The sequence below is a fragment of the Phragmites australis genome, chromosome 14 (assembly GCF_958298935.1).
Source record: "Phragmites australis chromosome 14, lpPhrAust1.1, whole genome shotgun sequence".
Classification (NCBI taxonomy): domain Eukaryota; kingdom Viridiplantae; phylum Streptophyta; class Magnoliopsida; order Poales; family Poaceae; genus Phragmites; species Phragmites australis.
Window position 1 is genome coordinate 24,362,398 of NC_084934.1, and position 19,617 is coordinate 24,382,014.

Sequence of the window (19,617 nt, forward strand, 5' to 3'; positions counted from 1 at the left end):
TACGCGGGTCTTGAGGAGTGAGAAATGGGCTGGGCTGAGCCGCTGAGCACGGCCGCGTGAACCAATCGGGAGGTGGCACGGTCCACGTGGTGCGGTCGCTCCGCGCACCCGGACAGCTTTCTGTTCAAAGTCCAATCCTCGTGCTAGCAGGTTTTTTGTGTACTTCTTGGGAGTCATCGAGTAAACGGATTTGGTTTAAGCAGGTTGGTTTGTCCAGATGAAGCCACGCTGCATTTACCGTGCAGTTCGGGATTGATGAAAACTCTGTGTAACCGATACGCTAAGTGTCAGACGTCTAGAATCAGTCGATTGCAGGCTGACAGCGTCAGTTTGTACCATAAGAAACAGGGGCGGATGGCTGTGCCCCTCTCTCTCCCTCCTTTTCTCTCCTTCCCCATGACTATACTTGTCGCGACTTTTTTTCATCCTCGTCTTCAGTCGGGCGAATCCGGCCATCCAAGGCTCGATCTACTCTCAGCGACGGTGGATCCGCCCTTTTGGGTTCGAATCCGGGCTCTGCCCCTTATAGCCGCCCCTGGGTTGACGGGCTCGGCTGGCCGCCATGTCTGTCGCTGGTCGCGTAGAGCCACATCTTCCCCTTGGTGGTCCTGGCGTGCTTCCTCGTCGGCTGCATCGCGCACGTCTCCATGGTCACCATGCATTTGTGCTCGTCGCGCGTGTGCGCGAGCTCCTCGTCGTTGGTGACCGACGCGAGCTCGTCCTCGAGGGGGTGGCTTTCTGCAGCCGGTTCGGCTCCTCCATGCCTGGATCCGTCGAGATCGGCCGAATGTTATGCCCGGCGTCGGATCTTCCACCCTGCCAACTGCGAGAGCACTTGGGCGGTTGCTCCTGCGCTCCGCCACCGTGTTACGCTGCGCTACGCCATCTGTGTTTGGCTGTGTTGTGCTACGTCTCTGTGCCATGACGCGCTGCGCCGCCTTGCTGTGTTGCGCGGCTGTGTGAGGTTCGACTTCGGTATGGGTTGGCGTCTTGGCGTCCCGGTGGCTACGCTGCTCCTCCCTTCCCCTACCCCCTCGGCCTGGGCTGCTCCCAGCTTATCCCCTCCTTCGCGGGGACTCCTGATGAGGCTACAGGGCCTCCGGCACAGGGGGCGCAGGGGGAGGTGTTGGGATGGTGCAACTTCGAGGTCTACCGGTTGTCAGGCATGGACTTTGGGATGGTAGAGTTGCGGGCAAAAGCTTTGCCCGGTTTCCTGCTGGTGTCGATAACGTTGGCGCCCTTAGGCGTCATCTTCTTCCTTAAGGTGTCATTAGGGCGACTCCGCCTCCCTTACAGCTTCTCTAGGTGAAAACCTTTCCCTTGTCGGCACATTGGGAAGCCCCATAGCCCTCCCTAAAATGCAAAACTCTCCCCAAAAAATTAGTCTGATTTTGAGATTCCTCTCAAAAGTTGTTTGTTGCAAAAATCTTCCTGAAAGTTAGTCTTGTTTTGAGATTCCGCCTAAAAGTTATTTTGTTGTAAAGGGCCATCCACAAATTCGGCCTGGTCTAAACTGCACCCCTGTGTGCACGTGTTTCGCTTCTCTGACCCATTTCCACCGACTTGGAAGTGGGGCTCGCCATGGCAGCCTAGCCGAGCTCAGTTCGACATGGAGCTGGTTAAGTCGCATATCCACTCGAGCTCGACTCGCTCGGCCACTCTGTTCACCGAGCCTGTCTCCATCTGTCGAGTGTGAGATGTGAACGGCAGGAGGAAGTGAAGGGACGACATCGGCTCCAATAGAGGTTCTCAGTGAGAAGTGACTTGAGGCTAAAGCCAGGTAAGCTATCATTCTTGCTCGGTTCTTTGCTGCTCAGGGGTCCCGCCTCTTCGTCCCTCCTCCCGTCTCAAATTGGCTCGGAGGTCAAGCTTGCGATGGGGTGCGACTTAATAATGTTGGCTATGCTGGACCGAGCCCGACTGGACTGCCTTGGCGAGCCACGCGTCCACATCAATGGGAATGGGTCAGAGAAGCAAAAAACATGTGCGCAGGGGTGCAATTTAGATCTAGTCGAATTTGTGAGTGATCTAGGACTAAAAATAAAGCTCGAGGCTCGCAAGTCAGCTCAAAATCGGCCTGGCTCGGCTCAGCTTGGTGGCTAAACGAGCTGAACCCGAGCCACCCTGCTAGCTCGCTTGACAAACGAGCTGAGCCCGAGCTACCTCGCGAGCCGCTCGATGACTTGTTCGGCCAAGCCCACCACCCACAAGCACAGCCGACCGTATCTTATTCTTTCCTACTGCAAGCCAGCCCAGCCCAAGCTTGCTCTCTACGGTGCCCACCCGGCGCTGCTATGTACAGCAAGGCTCGATCCTCTTCTCTGGGTGCGCCTCCTCCCATCAATGGCAGCAGGGGCACGGTAGCAGATCTCGGCGTGGCACAAGGCTGCCGCCCTACAAGGACGGCACGCGGCCACAAGCACGATGGGGACCAGTGCGGAAGAGAGGTGACAAAGGGAATGCTGATACTGGTGTTCTCAAGAGACTGACACTACCCGGGAGAGGACTAGGTGCTGGTGCTGGAGCCCGAGGAGCAACTGGCAGCTGTAGGCCTGATGCTTGAAAGAGAGATCCAAGACATCCAGAGATAAATGTGAACATACGGTTATTGTTCTCTCGATTAGCCTGAAGAGCTGCTAAGGTAGTCTGCTACTGCTGCTGGAGTGAGTGCAGGGCAGCAGCCGGCTAGGGATGTCGGCGGCGTGCAGCAACAGGGGTGGGCAACCGGATGAAGGGTGCAGCAGGGACGGCGGGCGGTAGTAGCGGCTGGCCAGGGCTCCGGCCAGCAGGAGCGACGGCTGACATCCATGCATTTATATAATAAAAAGGTAACAAATATGCATTTCTATAATATTAAGATTTATATTGTTGGCATCAATGTTATTATGTCAGAGACGAATTATCGGTTCAATAAAATTAGTTTAGAATTTTTAATATGCATGAGTTCTCTTAATCCAAAGTACTCATTCTCTAATCTTAATATGGATAAGCTTGTGAGACTCGTTAAGATCTATATTAAAGATTTCACAATAGTTTATTGTTTACTGATAAGATAATAACTTCAAAACTTCACTCTGAACATTCGGATGAGTGAAGAATATTGTGGATGATGTGATCTTAAAAAGGTTGCTAAAAAGATGGTTGAGACCGGAAAGAATAGAACTTTTTCACTGATTTATCACCTCGTTGAGTTAACTTTGATCCTTCATGTGGCAACAATATCAGTTGAGATGATCTTTTCAACGATGTCAATTATCAAGATAGATTTGCGCAAAAAAATGAGTGATGAATGGCTCAATGATACGTTACACTGATAAAGAAATATTTAGAAGCATTAGCAATAACAAAATCATAAAACAGTTTGAAGACATGAAAATACGTTAGATGTTAGTGCTCAAACTAAATTAGTGGAACGCTCTATTCACTTTTCTCTTCTAATATTCATTATTATTTGAAACTAGAAATAATTTTTTATATCGCTATTTTACCGTGTTTGTGTACAAATCTTTCCTCACGAAGATCGAAGAATATTGGGCTATTGTCACAATTGAAAAATATTATGCTTAATTTGTGGTATGCTCTTTTCTTGATATGTTTAGTATTTTTTACCGTTACGATTGTGTAAAATATTATTTTAAAGTTTGAATTAAACGATTATTTATTTAGCTTGTTAAACCCCTAATCTCAAAATTTTGTGCTAGATCCGTCAGTCATAAGAAGAGCCAAGAAACTCCTGAGCTTGACTTGGTAATTCCCTTTTCATTTATCGTTAACGAATGCCGAGCTCAGAGGACAAAACTACGCACACTATGATGCCGGAACCGTAGACCGTGAGCTACATACACTTGCTTAGAGCGCAGGAACGCTCCAAATTGCACCAGCTAATGACTAGGATAGGTTCACAGGAGCGAGGGCTCCTACCTGCAGGTCCACCGAGCGCTCAAGGAGCCCACCAGCCCATTGTAAGTCAGCAAGCAAGTCAGCTTATGGTCCAGTTTAGGCCATCTTCTTCTTCCTCGTCTCTGGTAATTCTTCGTTACATTATTGTCTCACTATACTAACTTGTTTTTAACGGACTATCGACAAACCAACTTCCTGCCTCCTCGCTACCCCGTTGGACCGCACACCCAAACCCTAGCTCATCGAGAGAAGAGCGGAGATACGAAAGTGGCGATAGGAGCAAGATGGAGCATGGTGGCGATGGTGGAAGAGCACGAAAGCGGTGCGTTAGGGTTTTAGGATCAGGAGGACGAATGACGAAGAAGGAGAAGGAGAGAAGCCGTTCGATTTGGTTTTGCACCAATCTCAAAGCTAATCTACCTCAGGCTTGCAGTTGTGCTCGACCGATATAGGAATGCGCCACAGGAGCTACTGACAAAAATGCAACCTTTTGTATAGTGCATCAACAGCCCACCCTGCCATGATTCCTGACGGCCTTCTCTGAAATTAACGACCATGTGGGCCAGTGTGCAGAACGATCTTACGATAGTGCTGCGCTGCATCGGAGATAACCACAATGTCAAGAACTCTGTAGGATAGATAGGTATCTCGGTATAAATCACCAGAATGTAGGTAATAATTGGAAGAATATAGGGATAAGAACAGAGAAAGGGATCCAGCTACTTACTTGCCGGTTCTTAAATGTTACTGAGGCTGAGTGCATATAGGACGGACTCATATGTAAACAGATCAGGATTGCGAAAATGCAGGCAGGATTTGTAGGAAAAGGCCAGGACCACCCCAAAAATCAGTAGCGCCACACCTGGCAGGCCAAGTGACATTGCAGTTCTTGTCTAGTAGATCAAGCGCCCATCTTCCCCGGCAGCTTTTTTTTTTCTGGGAAATTGTTAATCATACTCAATGTGCTCAATATTTGTGTCCGCGTCGATTATTTTTACATTCTTCAGGAAGGTACAAGTTGCTCGCTTTGCGTGCAATACATATCGTTTCCCCATTGAGTTGTAAGTATTCAGAGTAATGGCCAATGGAGCAGAGGCCTGGTTGATACCTGAAATTATCAGGAGAACCACCGGTCCTGCGTTGCTTACACATCCATAGCTCTACCAGAAGTCCAAGACACAGTTAGGTTGCGGGGGTTGAGGTCATGCCTTTGAGTCCGAGAACAACTGAAATGTGCGAAAAATGAACTGAAAACTAATGTGAGGCTAGAGCAATGTAACAGTAAAAACTAGTAAGATGACTTATATTAATAGTGTGGCTAGCCTCAGCACAATATTTTGTTATGATAATATTTAATAAATTATATTTTATCTAGACTCTTTATTTAGTATTTGATTTATATAAGAATTTGATTTTTTTTTCTAAGACTATATTTGATATGAATCCTTCTTTTTTCTATTCTAACCCCAATTTTTTATTATTTATTATATTTTATTTGAACTCTTTATTTAGATATTTTGTTTCTTAAACCGTATGGAAATCAAACGGGTAATTTTTCATATTTTTTAATTGGGGATATTTATTAACCGTATTTGATTTTTTTGAATTTTGCTATTTTTTAATCGTATTTGATATAGAGTATTTAATTTAATTTACTGTTAAATATTCATAATAACAAGTGATCTAAATCCTTTTCCTTTTTTCGATTAACTTGAAAATTTTGTGACTTAAGAGCAAACACATGACTTATTTTAATACTCAAATATTAATATAATAAATAGTGCCCAATCGATAGAACTACACGGCGACGAATGAAGAGCCCAAAACATTAGGTAATTAACAACCGGCAGAAATCCCCAATCCACATAATCAGACCAGTTCATGGAACCAGAAGGGCAAAACAGTAAAACAAACACAGGTCCAGGACTCCAGGTGCTCCTGCTCATACGACAACACAGACAAAACGCTCACAATTCACAACGGCGCCAATCCTAACGGAACCCGGACTGCAGGAGCCTCATCATGCCAGCACGGCCGCGGCCAGGGAGAGCACGGACGCGGCGAGGGTCACGGCGACGGTCTTGGAAGCGGCGTTGCCGTGCGGCGGCGGCGCCGCGGCAGCGCCGCCGGAGGGCTTGGAGCCGGAGGCCGGGGCGGGCGCCATGGAGGGGGCCTCGGAAGGGGCAGCAGAGGCGGCGGCGACGCGGATGTCGACCTTCTGCCCCGCGGCGCAGTGGCCCGGGAAGCCGCAGAGGAAGTAGTGGTGGCCGGTGGTGTTGAGGACGATCGAGTCGTTGCCCGTGGACCAGGTGGCGATCGACTTCGTCGCGTCGCAGTTCTTGTAGTCCGCCTTGCTCACCGCCATCACGTTGTGGAACTGCTTCAGGTACGTGAACACTGCAAGCCGTCACAACGAAACAAGGTCACAATGAAGAAAGTGGTCAGGCACAGCCACTTTCAACAGCTGACGAATAAAACCAGTAGTGCACACACAGCAAGGCATCCTGCACGATCAGTAAATCTTCTGAAGAAGCCAGTGCGATATTTGCAAAAGAGATAAATCTGACATCACCTGAAAGCGTGATAAAACTTGTACAGCTTATTGAATTTATGAGATTGGATGGACAGATTGTTAAACTAATAAGCTATGCACTTGATCATATTAATGTCCTACTGCCAAGGGCCCCTGGGACATATAAAACGTGAGTATCCTCATGGACAAACTTTTGGTTGCTGGGGACTGAGAAACAGAATAAATTATCGAGCTTAATTCGTATCAGAAAGGATCCTACCAACCCAGTCAATCACAATCGCTGCATCCGTGACGCCTTTACTTAAAGCGCTAAATATAATTCCACACTATCTGGCTATCTGCATCTATGAAACAGGCCACAAGTTTACTCTCCATCCACCTCTTAACGGACAGATTGTTCGGATATGATCGACAACAACAATTGGTCTTAACTATACTTTTACTTTTGCATAAAAGGTAATTAACCTTGGTTTAACAAAAGGAAAATTCAGAGAGGGCTGATGTGTAGCTATCATACAGAGATTCAATCCTAGAACCACTTAAGAGGTAAACAGGTAAAAAGGTAAAAACCCGGACTTGAATGGCACTCAGTGGAAGAAATGATATGATCGCCATGCCAACTTTAGAGCTCATGGGCCTACCCCAACATGTTATCCGCATTGCAAACATGATACTTTGGCAGCTCTATCATCCACAGTGGTCATCGTAGACCCTCTTTCTGGATGGGCTATACACATTTGAAGTCCTTTCATTACTATAGCTAAAGATGATATACACGCCGTCATCATTCGGACCCACTGACGGCCAGATCCACCAACCAGCAAAGGAATTGCTGGTTAGTGAAGAGCAGAACCATGAATGAATCACAGAATGAGAGAGCATGCATCGATGAGTTGTCAACAGGACCCAGCATTTTTTGACAAGTTGCAAAAGCCAAAAGGGATTTCAGGCAGGTGTGGAGAGGAACACATCATGGCACCTGACTAGCCAAGTAGCTATTGAAGGAAGGGGGTGGATGGTCCGGTCCAAGGAAGTACTGCATTGGTGAATGGAGATGGGGAGTGGAACCATGATCGATCAAAGCATGATATCGATGTTAACCATCTTCAGATGGGAGGCTTGCATAGACTAGAGATTAGACTTACGAGATCTAACTAAAAAGATGATATGAAAATAATAATGATAATAAATGTACTAGTAATAGTAATAAAATAAAAGTAATAACGATATAGCAAGGCTGATACATAAGTTATGGGGTATAGACTACAAACCTTCCCATTTTAATTCCACGGTGTGATCCAGGTAGGGCTGTAGGCTTTGGAGGAAGTAGCCACCAAGTCAGTTTGCATCAATGGTGGACTTGCTCTTGGAGGCAGTCACACCAGAAGATGATGCCGCACCAGTATGTCTCAATGCCTTATTAGTTATAACAGACACAGTGAGCTCGTCTAAAGGTGCAAAAGGGGCTCGTATCTCCGCCGACCAAGTTGTGAGGGAAATAGTTGTTTGGTTGGTTAGCACGCGAGTTAAGTTATGTAGGACTTGTCTATTGTTTTTTTTTGCCTTTTGGTGTAGATGTTATTCTGTTCGGTTTGTGGTCGTATTGTCGTCTCAGAGTTGTAAGCCGGTTTTTTCTCTGAAACCGTGCTTTTGTTAAAGTTTTTGGATTCAGTTTTCTTTATAAACTGGATCAATTCTCTTTTCTTCTTTATATATATGCTCGACTCGAGCTCTAACTCACCATGATCTTTCAAAAAAATGGGCCGTATAGAGATCTGATGCTGCATGGTTCATTTGTGGCAATTCTAACATGGGTTGCCTTCTAGTCTGAAAAAAAATGGATTGTCATCTCAACGCAAAGGCACAGTTAGGCGAAGCCTATCATCTTATCTACCTTCCCGAACTGAGTTGACCTTGGCATTAAGGTGACTCGGAACAAGTGACAGAAGTGTTGCAAACATTCTGTCATTGGAGAACCGTGGAGAATTGCTGTAGTAATAGAAACTGAATCGAATGAACAACGGCAGTCAGGAGCTAGAACTCTAAAGAGCTAAGTGCACACTTTAACATATGTAGATCTAGACGGCTCATATGGTTGTGATTATATAGTGCACAAGACGTAAAATTAAATTACTAATAATTGATTTTTTTTCCCGGATGCTAGTACACTCGGCTACGCTACTGTAGTTTCGCCCCGGCCGCAGTGATGAATTAAAACCGTTTTCTATGTTCATCATGTGCCGGTTTTTTTTTCTTTGATCCGTACCTCATAATGGTTTGACGGATATAAAATTAGACCATTGATGGAAAGCACAAGCTAAAAATAAGTTTCCACTAGATCGCAACTTCCTTCCGCTGGGGTCCTGCAAAAGCGCCTTCATTTTTTCCCGGAAGGACAGAGTTCCTTCAAATAATCACCAGACATGTCTAATTGCCGCTTTTCCAAAAGCAAGAAAAGTAGTAGAGGACTAGGCAACAAAGCAAGCAGAGACTTTTAGAGCTAAAAACAGCATTATGGCTCGCCTAAGCGTGCCCGGCAAATTTCCGTCGTCGGTTCCACTTCCACCTGCTCTATGCTAACTTCACGCAGGAAAGAAAGCAAAGCGACCTTGGTGTGGAGTGTATGTCATTGTACGCAATGTGACATCACTAACTGGGCGCATTTAGCTGAACAGAGACAAAAGGCACTGCAGGTGTTTGGTTCAAGAGCAGCTTTTCGCTCTACTTTTTACAGCTTCGCAGGAACAGCTTGCTGCTTGCGAGGACTACAGGGAAGAGAACAGGGGAAGGCAGGACGAGACAGGGCAGAAAAGCTGGCGATACCGGACGCTGGAGGAGGGCTGCAGCGGATAGAAAAGGCACAGCAGGTGAGTTTGAGTGGAATATGATTATCTGTGTTTTTAGTAAGATATTTAATTTTCTGTTTGTTTAGGATAGATGGAGTTACTTTTCTGTTTAGAAAGTAAAATTAGAATAGTTAGGATGAGTCATTCATATTTATATACATTACATAAGTATTTAGATGAATTTATGCATGTTTGAATTTAAATTAAATTAAAAAGAGAATATCACATGAAATGATAAAAATATAGCATTACAAATAAACATACTTTTTCACCAAATAAACTAAGGTTTGAAATATTTTTATAAATTAAGTACATCACATTAGAAAATATTAGTGATTTTTTTTAGATTTTTGAAAATTTATTTGAGGCAATAAAAATTACTAAAAATTATAAAAGTAGGCTTTTTTAGAACTTTAATTAAATATTAGCTTATGTTTTTATAAAACCAATTAAAACGGGTTACTAATACACTCTAATTTACTTATGAAAATGTTTAAATTTTTTGACCACTCTTATACTCCTAAATAGAGAGTTAAATAAAAATCACGAACGCGCACATACACAGCACGAACGGGCTAGCGAACTGGATGGCTAGTTCTGGCTGTTTTCGCTCATCCAGGATATCAGAGAATATTTCTCCATACAAAGTGTCCCATCCAACCCATCTAACAAATCAAACACCACGAAAATTGAATTGTCATCTTTCGGATGGGTTCATCCATCTATTCAAACACACCCTAGGTTTTCTAGGAACACAAATATTTCACTTAAGCATGCAAATGTATGCTTTATTACAATCATTTATTTACATTAAGATTCATGCTGAAGTATATCTGAAAAAATAGAGTAGATACGATTACTAAATAGTAGAATGAATAGACGATCCAGATAAACCACACGTACGTAAGCATATATAGAGTTACATTTCTATAAAATATATATAAAAAATATAAAATAAACGAGAGAATTAACCTTTATATAAGTACCAAATTAAAAAATAGATATCTAGATAGACCATACATACCTAAGCGCTCGCCCCTCCGCCGTCCCGCCGAGGTCACGTTAGTTAGGGGTGCCCGACCGCCGTGGGGTCCCAGGCCTGGCAACAACTTACCACCGGCGGGGGCGTGCGTCACGCTGCGAAAAGTGCCGGAACGGCCTGCCGGGGCCGGGGCGTGGCCGACGCGGACCACCAGGGGAGGGCAAAGGCGTCTCGTCTCGGTCGTCTTCGTCTTCTGGAAGCCTCTGCTGCTGCTCGGTAGCCTGGCCCACTACTGCACTGGCACTAGCTTTCTTCTCCAAGGTGCAAGCAACCAGAACGAACCTGTGCGACGCCGTGTTTGCTAACGCTCCGTCACATCAGCCATCACGAGTAGCATTAGTCCTCGATACCAACCTGTGCAACGGATCATTAACCTCATGGGAGTACTACACCTACACGTAGGATTTTGTAGGTACTGCCGCGCCGGCTGCAGTCGTACTAGCCGATAAAACCGGCCTAGCTAGAGCTAGCTAGTATGACGCCGGGTGCTTACGCGGGGTAATAAATAAGGCCTTGGCTCGAGTCACCGGATCGGGGTGCGTGCGCACGGTGATCGCGCCCGCCGTGCCGGATCCGGAGCCTTCGGTGCCGCACAAGGTGCGTGCTGCTAGGACGTGTGTCCACACGCGAGCAAGCTTTGCTCGGAATTGGGAGGTGGGGTCCGCTTCCAATTCCTAAACGAGTGCTGATTAATAGCATTAGTTGCTAGTGGTTTCTCTATTTATAAGTAAAAAACTGAACCAAATAATTTGTTTTTGAAAATATTTTAAAAAAAATAAAACTGCTATTATTACTATAAAATAAAAATAATTTAATAATAGTTTTTATTCAAAAAAGTATATTGTACTTTTTTGCATAAAAACTAATTTAAAAATAGTTTTTTCTAAATAATTTTTCAACAACAGATTGTAAAAACAGCCTTTGGAAAAATGACGGCCAACCAAACAGACAGCCTGAAACTGACAAAGCACGCTCTATAGTGCGGTACATGCTACTTTGGTGTGTTTGGGTTGAGAAGAGGATAGTGAAATGCTTGCTGTGTGGCTTCCACCACTCGCTGTGAAACTTTCGCGAAATTATTGGTAGCCCATGTGGTGCTTACAGACCTACGGACGGTCACACTGTTGCGGTGCTCCGGGTTTCAGTTCATGGCCAGAAAATTTTCACGACTTTTCGGTTGATTGGTTCATTTTATGAAGGCTAATTTCAAGCCGGGAACGAGTGAATATTTCCAGAAGCTCAAACGAGTTAAAGGAAAGGTCTCTTCTAATGGACCCCGGAAGTCTGAAAAAAATATGCCTAGCAAGAGAAACAGAGTGCTTGTTTGAGGGCGGGGGGAGGTTTGAGACGTACCAACGGTGTCGCCGACATGGAACTTCTTCGAGGCGGCCCAGGCGGCGTAGTTGGGGTTGCCCATGACGGTCCACCCGGTCTTGTCGCCGTACACGGCTGCCGCCGCCGCCCCCGCGCATATCACCGCCGCCGCCAGCGCCGCCACGGCCACGGCCGACACCCTCCTCGCCGCAACTATGGAAGGGGCAGCAGCAAGACCGACACACGAGCTAGAAGAAGACAGATGGGACTTGGCCGAGCTCGTTCCTCTCCCCTGTTCTTCCTGCTCACTCTGGCGGTAGGAAGGAGAGTGAGAGTAGTGCTGCAGTGGCACTACTGACCGGCCGGTTAAATAAAGCTCCACGGCTTTTCCAGCCCCGCAGGCCACAGCGCAGCAGGTTCCAGGAAATACCCCTGCGGCGAGCTTTTGGCGAGGCGGGTTTTTTTACGTGCGCATGGTGTAATTTCTGGCGCCCGATTTTGTTGCCCCCCGCTTGACCAGGGTCCGCGCTCTTCTACTGGCAGGCGCGGGTAGGCATGTCAACGGGGAATATTACTGCGGGGAATGGGTAACCATCTCCGTCCCCGACCGGGGGAAATTTCTCCCGTCCCCGTCCCCGCTCGCGGGGAAAAAAATTCCCCTATCCCCGCCCCCGCGCGGGGAATGGGTACCCGATGGGGTCCCCGTCCCCGCTATCGAGAAGGAATTTTGGGCTGGGCCAATTGTAGTTAGGTAGAAATTTTTGGGCTGGGCCGATTGAAGTTAAATAAATTCAGCTCAATAAAAATAAAACTTAATATTCGGGGCCCCGCGGGGAAACGGGGATGGAGGATGGGGAATCATCCCCGCCCCGCCATACCCGACGGGGGGGATTTTTTCCCATTAAACTCCCCGTGGGGAAAAAAATGATCCCATCCCCGTCCCCTAATAGGGGAATTCCCCGTCGGGGAACGGGGAACGGGGCCCCGTTGACATCCCTAGGCGCGGGTCGCGCTGTTCACGGCCGCTTGCTTCATCCGCGCGAATCTGCACATGGGGCGCAGAAGCAACGGCCGCGCGAACGAGTGGATGCCGAGATTGCAGCCCTCCGTTGCGCCGAGCAGCTGAGGCGTGATATTCCGTAGGGCCGTAGATGCGTGGCGCGAGTGTCGATCTAATCGGTGACGGGCCCTGATCGGTCGAGCCTGCACGTCCCAGCTCCCGCACAAGCCTGCACGTCCCAGCTCCGGAGACGCGGGAGGACGGACACGGACGATTGATTCGTGAACCGGCGCTGCGTGCGAGTTGTTGACGCTCGGCAATGATAGCATCGTGAGTGTTCAGCTGCTCAGGGCTCGCCGGCTCGCCGCTGCAAGCCAAGCCTTCGGGGAACGAGGAGTGCGTCCGATCCGAGCCAGAGCCCAAAACAGTTGAGCCCTTCCGGCCCAGGCGATCCAATGCCATCTCAGGCCCGTCTCTGAAACAACCACGTTTTCCTTCGACCAGGCCTGTGAAAACGTGAGTTCGTGTGTCGATAACGTTCCAGCCCAAGCTCGCGCCACGCGATTCACGAACTTTTTTATTTTTATGTTTTTTAAATAAAAATTCAAAACACTATCAACAATCATAAAAAATCTGAAAAAAGTATGTTGCGAGGAGGATGCTATCATCTAGTTTTCTAAAAAATTCAACTATAATAAGATATAAAAAAGACAAATTTAGGATCCTAATTTTTTTTCTCATTATACAAATTATATTTTTATCTAATTTTTTTTTAAAATGTAGATGATAGCATCATCTACATTACATATTTTTTCAGTATTTTAATGACTATATCAATATTATTTTGAATTTTAAGAACATTAATATTTTTAAACCTGCCGAGAGGTAGCATGTAGATTTGCAAATTTTCAAAACCGACCCATATATTTATAATTTTATTATTTAAAAACTAAAACAAAACCACGATTCACGATAAACCCTTCCCTTCTCCCTACCTCTCCTTATCCACACGCACCCTCCGCTCCTCTCTGCCTTCCCTTCGCTCCGCGCTGCGGATCGCTCCTCCCACGCCACCAGCGCGCATGGCGCTCCACGCCGTCTCCCCCGCGGCGGCCTCATCCCTGCCGCGCGCCCTCTCCGGCCGCCTCCCGCAGCGCGCAGGTTCGGCTCCTCCTCATCGGCTCATCCCAATCCACCTGCCTGCCTGCTACTCCCCCGCCTTCCGCCCCGCGCAGAATTCGAGTCTGTAGTTTAGTGGTAGCAAGCGGAACGACGAGGATGTGTCACTCCGGAATGCACAATGTGGTGGCCGTGGAACTGGAACGTCCTGTGAGGCTGTGACTACTGCTCACTGTACTCAAGTGTATTGCGATTTAGTCGTCGGGGCTATAATGTAAACGTGCCGATTTCCCAGTCGTAAGCCTGCTGAATTTGAGGTCGAATGGGAACCATTTCAAGCGTAGCACAGTGTTTAAGACATTGAGGACTTTACTGTATGCAGCAGTTTTAGATTCAGAAGCACATTCCTAATAGGTTTTATGGTATGCCGCACTACATGGCTGTTGCGATAGTGGCGTGAAAATGTGAAATGATTAAGTTCACAAATTTTACAAAAATACCGAGAAAATTTGTTTTGAGAGGAGCTAATTGTTAATTTTGTAAACTGACTACAGTGGATAATACTAGGATATTACCACTCGATAGTCATAGGAACTCCTTAGGTTCCCGGTTTAAATATTTTGACTTCAAATTAGTAATGTGGATAGGTCTCACCAGGAAATGTTCTATCTTGTAGGCTGTGGTTGTCTTGCCAAGCAATCGGTCTTGATGAGCTCCTCCGCAAACTTCACCAGACTTCAGGTTGGAACAGTAGGCTTTGTTAGCAGACCTCTGGTTCTTCGACACTTAGACAAGAGGCGAGTGGTTGCAGATTTTGAAATATTCATTTCATTTATGTACCTCACTCCTTTAGATTGATCTTCATTGGTTTGTGGTTCTCATGTTATCAGAGCAGTTTTGGCGCATGCCACTATTGAAGAAATCGAAGCAGAAAAATCTATAATCGAAGACCAAGCTGTAAGTAACAATAAACTCTGTATTGAAAAGGCCTTTTGCCTGTTCAAGTTTTGTACCTTTAGTTTTAACTTGCTGAAGATATGTGTCTTCAGAAAGAAAAGATGGAGAAGGCAATCGAAACAGTCCAAAGTAACTTCGATACTGTGAGGACAGGGCGTGCAAACCCGGCCATGTTTGACAGGATTGAGGTTTGATGACCCGTCCATGTTACTTTTCCTGTCAAAAAAATCCTGCTAGTATAGTTCTTTCAGTTCAGTTACAGTAAACATAAAATCCTGATCTGAACTGGTATCAGCAGAGAAAAGTTGTATGCCCAATACTACTCCCTCCGGTCATAAATACATGTTGCTTTGGATAAAACACGGTCTCCAATGTATAGTTTTGACTATTTTCTATTACAATATATTTATAAAATCCAATGAATTTATGATATTATGAAAGATTTTTTTCAAGACAAATCTACCCATGATTAAGGTTTCCAAGCTAAATATTTTGAAAGCTATTGTTAGTTAAAGTTTTAAAAGTTCGACTGAACCTTTTCCAAAATGATATGTATTTATGACCGGAAGGAGTATAACACATAGATTTGGAAACATCAGACTGTTCTGTTCAACTAAGATTAAATAAGAGTTTCTTGTAGGTCGAGTATTATGGAACTCCAGTGAACTTGAAGAGTATTGCACAAATAAGCACTCCAGATGCAACTTCTCTTCTTATCCAGCCATACGACAAGTCTAGGTAAGCTATCTATCCTTCCCAGTGCAGAGTTGATGTCGAATCTTTCATCCTATGTGTTCACTCCCATATCCTATGCAGCCTTAAACTTATCGAGAAAACAATAGTTGCTGCAAATCTTGGTGTATCAACAAGCAATGATGGAGAAATTATACGAGCTACTGTTCCACCATTGACATCTGATCGCAGAAAGGTTCTTATTTGGAATCATTTATGTAATACATGTGTCACTTGCTATGTCGTCAGGATATCTGTCCTACAAATTATAGAAAGGGATTTCCACAGATACCAAAATAATATGCATGTAACTATGCACACTACAGGTTAATTAAAACACCCAGAATTTTCTAAGTGCCACCATATAATCCAAATATCACGACTATATATCATATTGCAATAAGTGGAAAAACTCTCTATTTAATATATAAATTGGTCAATAAAGGAAGATATTTTGCTTTTCATAATAACAGTAACTACCTTGCGTTCATGCTAATAGGAGTAGTTTCGTAATTTGTATCCATAACCAGTCAGAGGCCAATATGAAAAGCATACTGCAAAAACCCATTTTTTATATTAAATGGTCTCTGAATCTTACGGAATCACCAACCAGTACCTTTTCTGATAAATAGTATCAGCTCTAAGCAAATTTGTCTGGCTGGCCCAGGCTTAGGTTCAGCACTGGGTATGCTTGGAAAAATTAGGCTCGACTCAGAACCAGGCATGCTATAAAAATGGTGTATGGTCCACGGCTCGGCAAGGGTTTTGCTCAGGTCTAGGTAGTTTTATATAGTTGTAAATGTTTTGTTTTACCTCAAATAAGTAGTAAACATTGTGTTTATTGGTCTTGCACTGATGAAAGTTCGTGTCACCTTGTTACCCATCTGAATTCTGAATTTTTCTGCAGGAGTTAGCAAAAACTGTAGCTAAGTTAGCTGAAGATGGCAAGGTATAGTTTAAAGTTTTACCTGCTCACCTTTTGCCCCATGTTTTCACCAGAAATGTTAGTTTTTAGCTTTCTACTGGGACTTTTTTCACTATCTCTGCCTTTTACTTGAGGTCATACTAGGAATTCCTACCAGGTATTTCCCTCATGAAAGATCATTTGTTTTGTTGTCCTGTTTGGATTATATTTTCAAGAACGTTTGTCTGTTTGGATCATAATAAGTTTTGAATGTGATATTTACAGATGTTCTTTTTACAGGTTGCTATAAGAAACATAAGAAGAGATGCAATTAAAGCTTACGATAAACTGCAGAAGGTCTGCTCTTCTCAGCTGGTATTAGTTTGTGGGGGCTATTGTACCTTAGTGATGAAATTAATCTCTTCCGTTTGCTTATGCAGGAAAAGAAACTTTCTGAAGATAACGTGAAGGATTTATCAGCCGATCTACAAGTGAGGATGCTTTAACTTTTCCTCCTGTTGCTGTACTGTGATTCCCAACGATGCAGTGGGGCCTTGCGTAACATCTTATACAAATTCTGCAGAAAGTCACGGACGAGTACATGAAAAAGATTGAATCCATCCAAAAGCAGAAGGAACAGGTACGTTTATCTAGTCGTTGACCTTTTTCAACTTAAGATTCTGTATCTGGTTTCTTGGTTCTACAAGTCCTGTCGTAAGCATGATTATTGGCAAGTTGCCACATTTGATGATAAGTATATTATATTAAACTGAACTTCTGAGTTCTGACTAAAATAACTTCCATTGATGCTGAAACAAGAACTAGTAGTATTATGTTTGAGTTGTTTGTTCATTGCTCAAGAACCCCAGGAAGTGAATCAGAATTGTTTGGATGATTTTTTTCAGGAACTGATGAAAATTTAGGTCTCGAACTGATTGTATAACTGGTTAGTTACATCTATTCCTGTGAAATGTGATCCCCTGCCTGTGTTGAAGAAATCAACCATGCCGCTACATCGTGGTAAATTTTGCGGACACAGTTTTTATTTTTTGAAGCAATTTCGTCTCTTGATGGTTGGCGTTGCGCTCGGGATGCGGCCTTTTGGGTTGGAGCCTTGCTGAAACTGGTGGATGCAAGTTCAGACCACGTTGTTGCGCCCCTCGTTTCCCTTTTTTGTAATGCCAGTAAATAGACTCTCATCACCGTCTTGTCCGACTGCTAGGTTGTCAATACTATATTTCTCACCGTATGAGTCAAATGTTCTGTCAAATTTGCTACGGCTTACTCTCAAGTCACAGTTTCTTCTACGAACTCGTGCAAATTTGACAGACACGTGGGCCCCTGGGCGACTCTATGCCACTTGACTCCGGTTTGCAGATCTGATCTGTTCGTAATCTGCGTAGGGAATCACACCTAATGCTTTGGTAGATATTTTCATGGTCCCCTATGCAAAAGAAAGGGTGTTCTGTGCGCCACGACCGGTTCAGGGTTCACCGGATACCGGCTGTATCCAGGCGCGTCGGCGAGGGATCGACACGTCTCGCGTCGACAGGGACAGGCTGCGACGATTTCGGACGCGGATGCCGCTCCAGCGCGGGCCCCGCCAGGGCTGGATTCTCAGGCTGGCGTGGCAGGCTGTGGGCCCGCGCCGCGGTGGCCAGGTGGCCCCCTGCATGTCCCGTCGAAGGCTATTCTCCAACAGCAGAGGCAGCAGTGGAGTCCGTGACTCGGTGAGACTGCGACAACGCCGATGGTGACTGTGGTAATAACGAGGCATATCCATCCTACTGCAGTACTGCTAGCAGTGGCATGAACAGGTTGGCTTTTTGTCGCGCTCTCGAGAGCTGTAGTGATTGATCGTGTGATGCGGCCGTCAGTATATCAATGCAATAATAGCAACAGCAATCATGCAGTCATTTTCCATGTCGCCATGTTTCTCTGCGTTCATAAAAATTAGGTTAATCGCGCAACGTTCATAAAAAGATCTGAAGGAGTACTGTTGCGCAGAAGATGCTATCATCCACCTTTCTAAAAAAAATTCAACTGTAATGAGATATAAAAGAGCGCATATGCCATTCATCGTTTTTTTAATATACTTTAGGATGGAAAATTTCCGGTATTAGTAATTTCATTAAAGGGTAAAATACGACAATCATAAAAAGTTGATTACACCCCCCCCCCCCTCGAAAATACTACCAAATGGACAGGAAACAAATTTCGTATGCATTATATATGAACAATGTGCATCTCTATATTTGTCTGAATATGTGGGTATCTCAAATCACTTATCACAACCTCTTTTTCTTTACAAGGATCTATAGTTGCATCAATGCAAGTGGGGCTAGACAACCAAACCATGCAGGGGCGAATTTAGGGGGTTACTCGTACCTTTTTTTCAACCAATGTAGCCTCTGAGCCTCTCAACAATTTTTTTTTACCATGGACGAGAGAGATGAAAAAGAAAAGACAGAGGGAGAAGAAGATGAAGACGATGATGAAGAATAGGGAGTGAAAAAGGTGGATGAATCCCTACGTGGCTCTTCTGCATCCGCCAATGAAATTTATGTATACATGGATGTTCCATTTTCGTTAATTTCATATACGCATGCACAAGAGAGCAAGCAATTGCAGTTAAGATTTTTAAAGCTTTAGTTGATAAGAATACTCAAGCACCAACAAGACATTTTGAAGCATCCGGTTGTTGGATTTGATCTTGGCCCTATGCATTGATGTGATCCCTAACGTGATTGAGAAAGAGGGAGAGTTTGTTCCCTCTCCAGCACTCTAATCGGGAGCCACAATCAACAAATGGCGGCGGCCTTCACCTTATTCTCTATGCCTTCTTAGGATCAGATTAGAAGTTGTGGAGGGGTGGTCAAGCCAGACATGGGAATTGCGATCGCACGTTGCACGGGACTCCCCGTTTTTGGTTTTTATAGCACAGCATAAAGTGGGACCGCAACCATTTGTTGGTTGGGGCTCCCGATCAGAGCGCTGGGGAGGGAACGGACTCCCCCTCTTTCTCGATCATGTTAGGGATCACTTCAATGCGTAAGGCTGAGATCAATTCTAACATTGTCTCACTTGATCGTAAGGCTAGCATCATAAGTCCATTTTCAATAAAATAACGTACCAAGACAAAGCATTACAGCGACTGATTAAATACCATTGAAACCCAAATACCTATAGTATTTACTATCTCAAAATGGAAGTTCGTTATTCCTAATGAGAGTTGGTTTGCATTATAGTCCTCTTAACTAGAATAATAAG

At 45.0% G+C, this 19,617-nt stretch overlaps 2 protein-coding genes across 4 annotated transcripts; one reads left to right on the plus strand and one right to left on the minus strand.

The window, feature by feature from the left end:
* Nucleotides 1-5,716: 5,716 nt before the first annotated feature.
* Nucleotides 5,717-12,095, minus strand: LOC133891320 (blue copper protein-like; the record flags this gene model as incomplete). Its single annotated transcript, XM_062332038.1, has 2 exons — nt 5,717-6,297; nt 11,675-12,095. Coding segments are annotated over 2 exons (798 nt in total), but the record flags the coding sequence as incomplete, so codon positions are not given.
* Nucleotides 12,096-13,608: 1,513 nt separating this feature from the next.
* On the plus strand, nt 13,609-17,654 carry LOC133890648 (ribosome-recycling factor, chloroplastic-like). Of its 3 annotated transcripts, none has more exons than XM_062331119.1 (12): nt 13,609-13,796; nt 14,431-14,551; nt 14,645-14,711; nt 14,804-14,899; nt 15,352-15,449; nt 15,528-15,639; nt 16,351-16,392; nt 16,648-16,704; nt 16,788-16,838; nt 16,931-16,987; nt 17,253-17,293; nt 17,403-17,654. In XM_062331119.1, the coding sequence occupies exons 1-11, from the start codon at nt 13,718-13,720 to the stop codon at nt 17,268-17,270; spliced, it is 798 nt and encodes a 265-aa protein (XP_062187103.1). In that variant the 5' UTR covers nt 13,609-13,717; the 3' UTR covers nt 17,271-17,293; nt 17,403-17,654. The 3 variants fall into 3 exon arrangements, with proteins under 3 accessions (XP_062187103.1, XP_062187102.1, XP_062187101.1); XM_062331118.1 differs by having other exon boundaries at nt 13,610-13,796; nt 17,387-17,654; XM_062331117.1 differs by having other exon boundaries at nt 13,610-13,796; nt 17,253-17,654.
* Nucleotides 17,655-19,617: the final 1,963 nt, after the last annotated feature.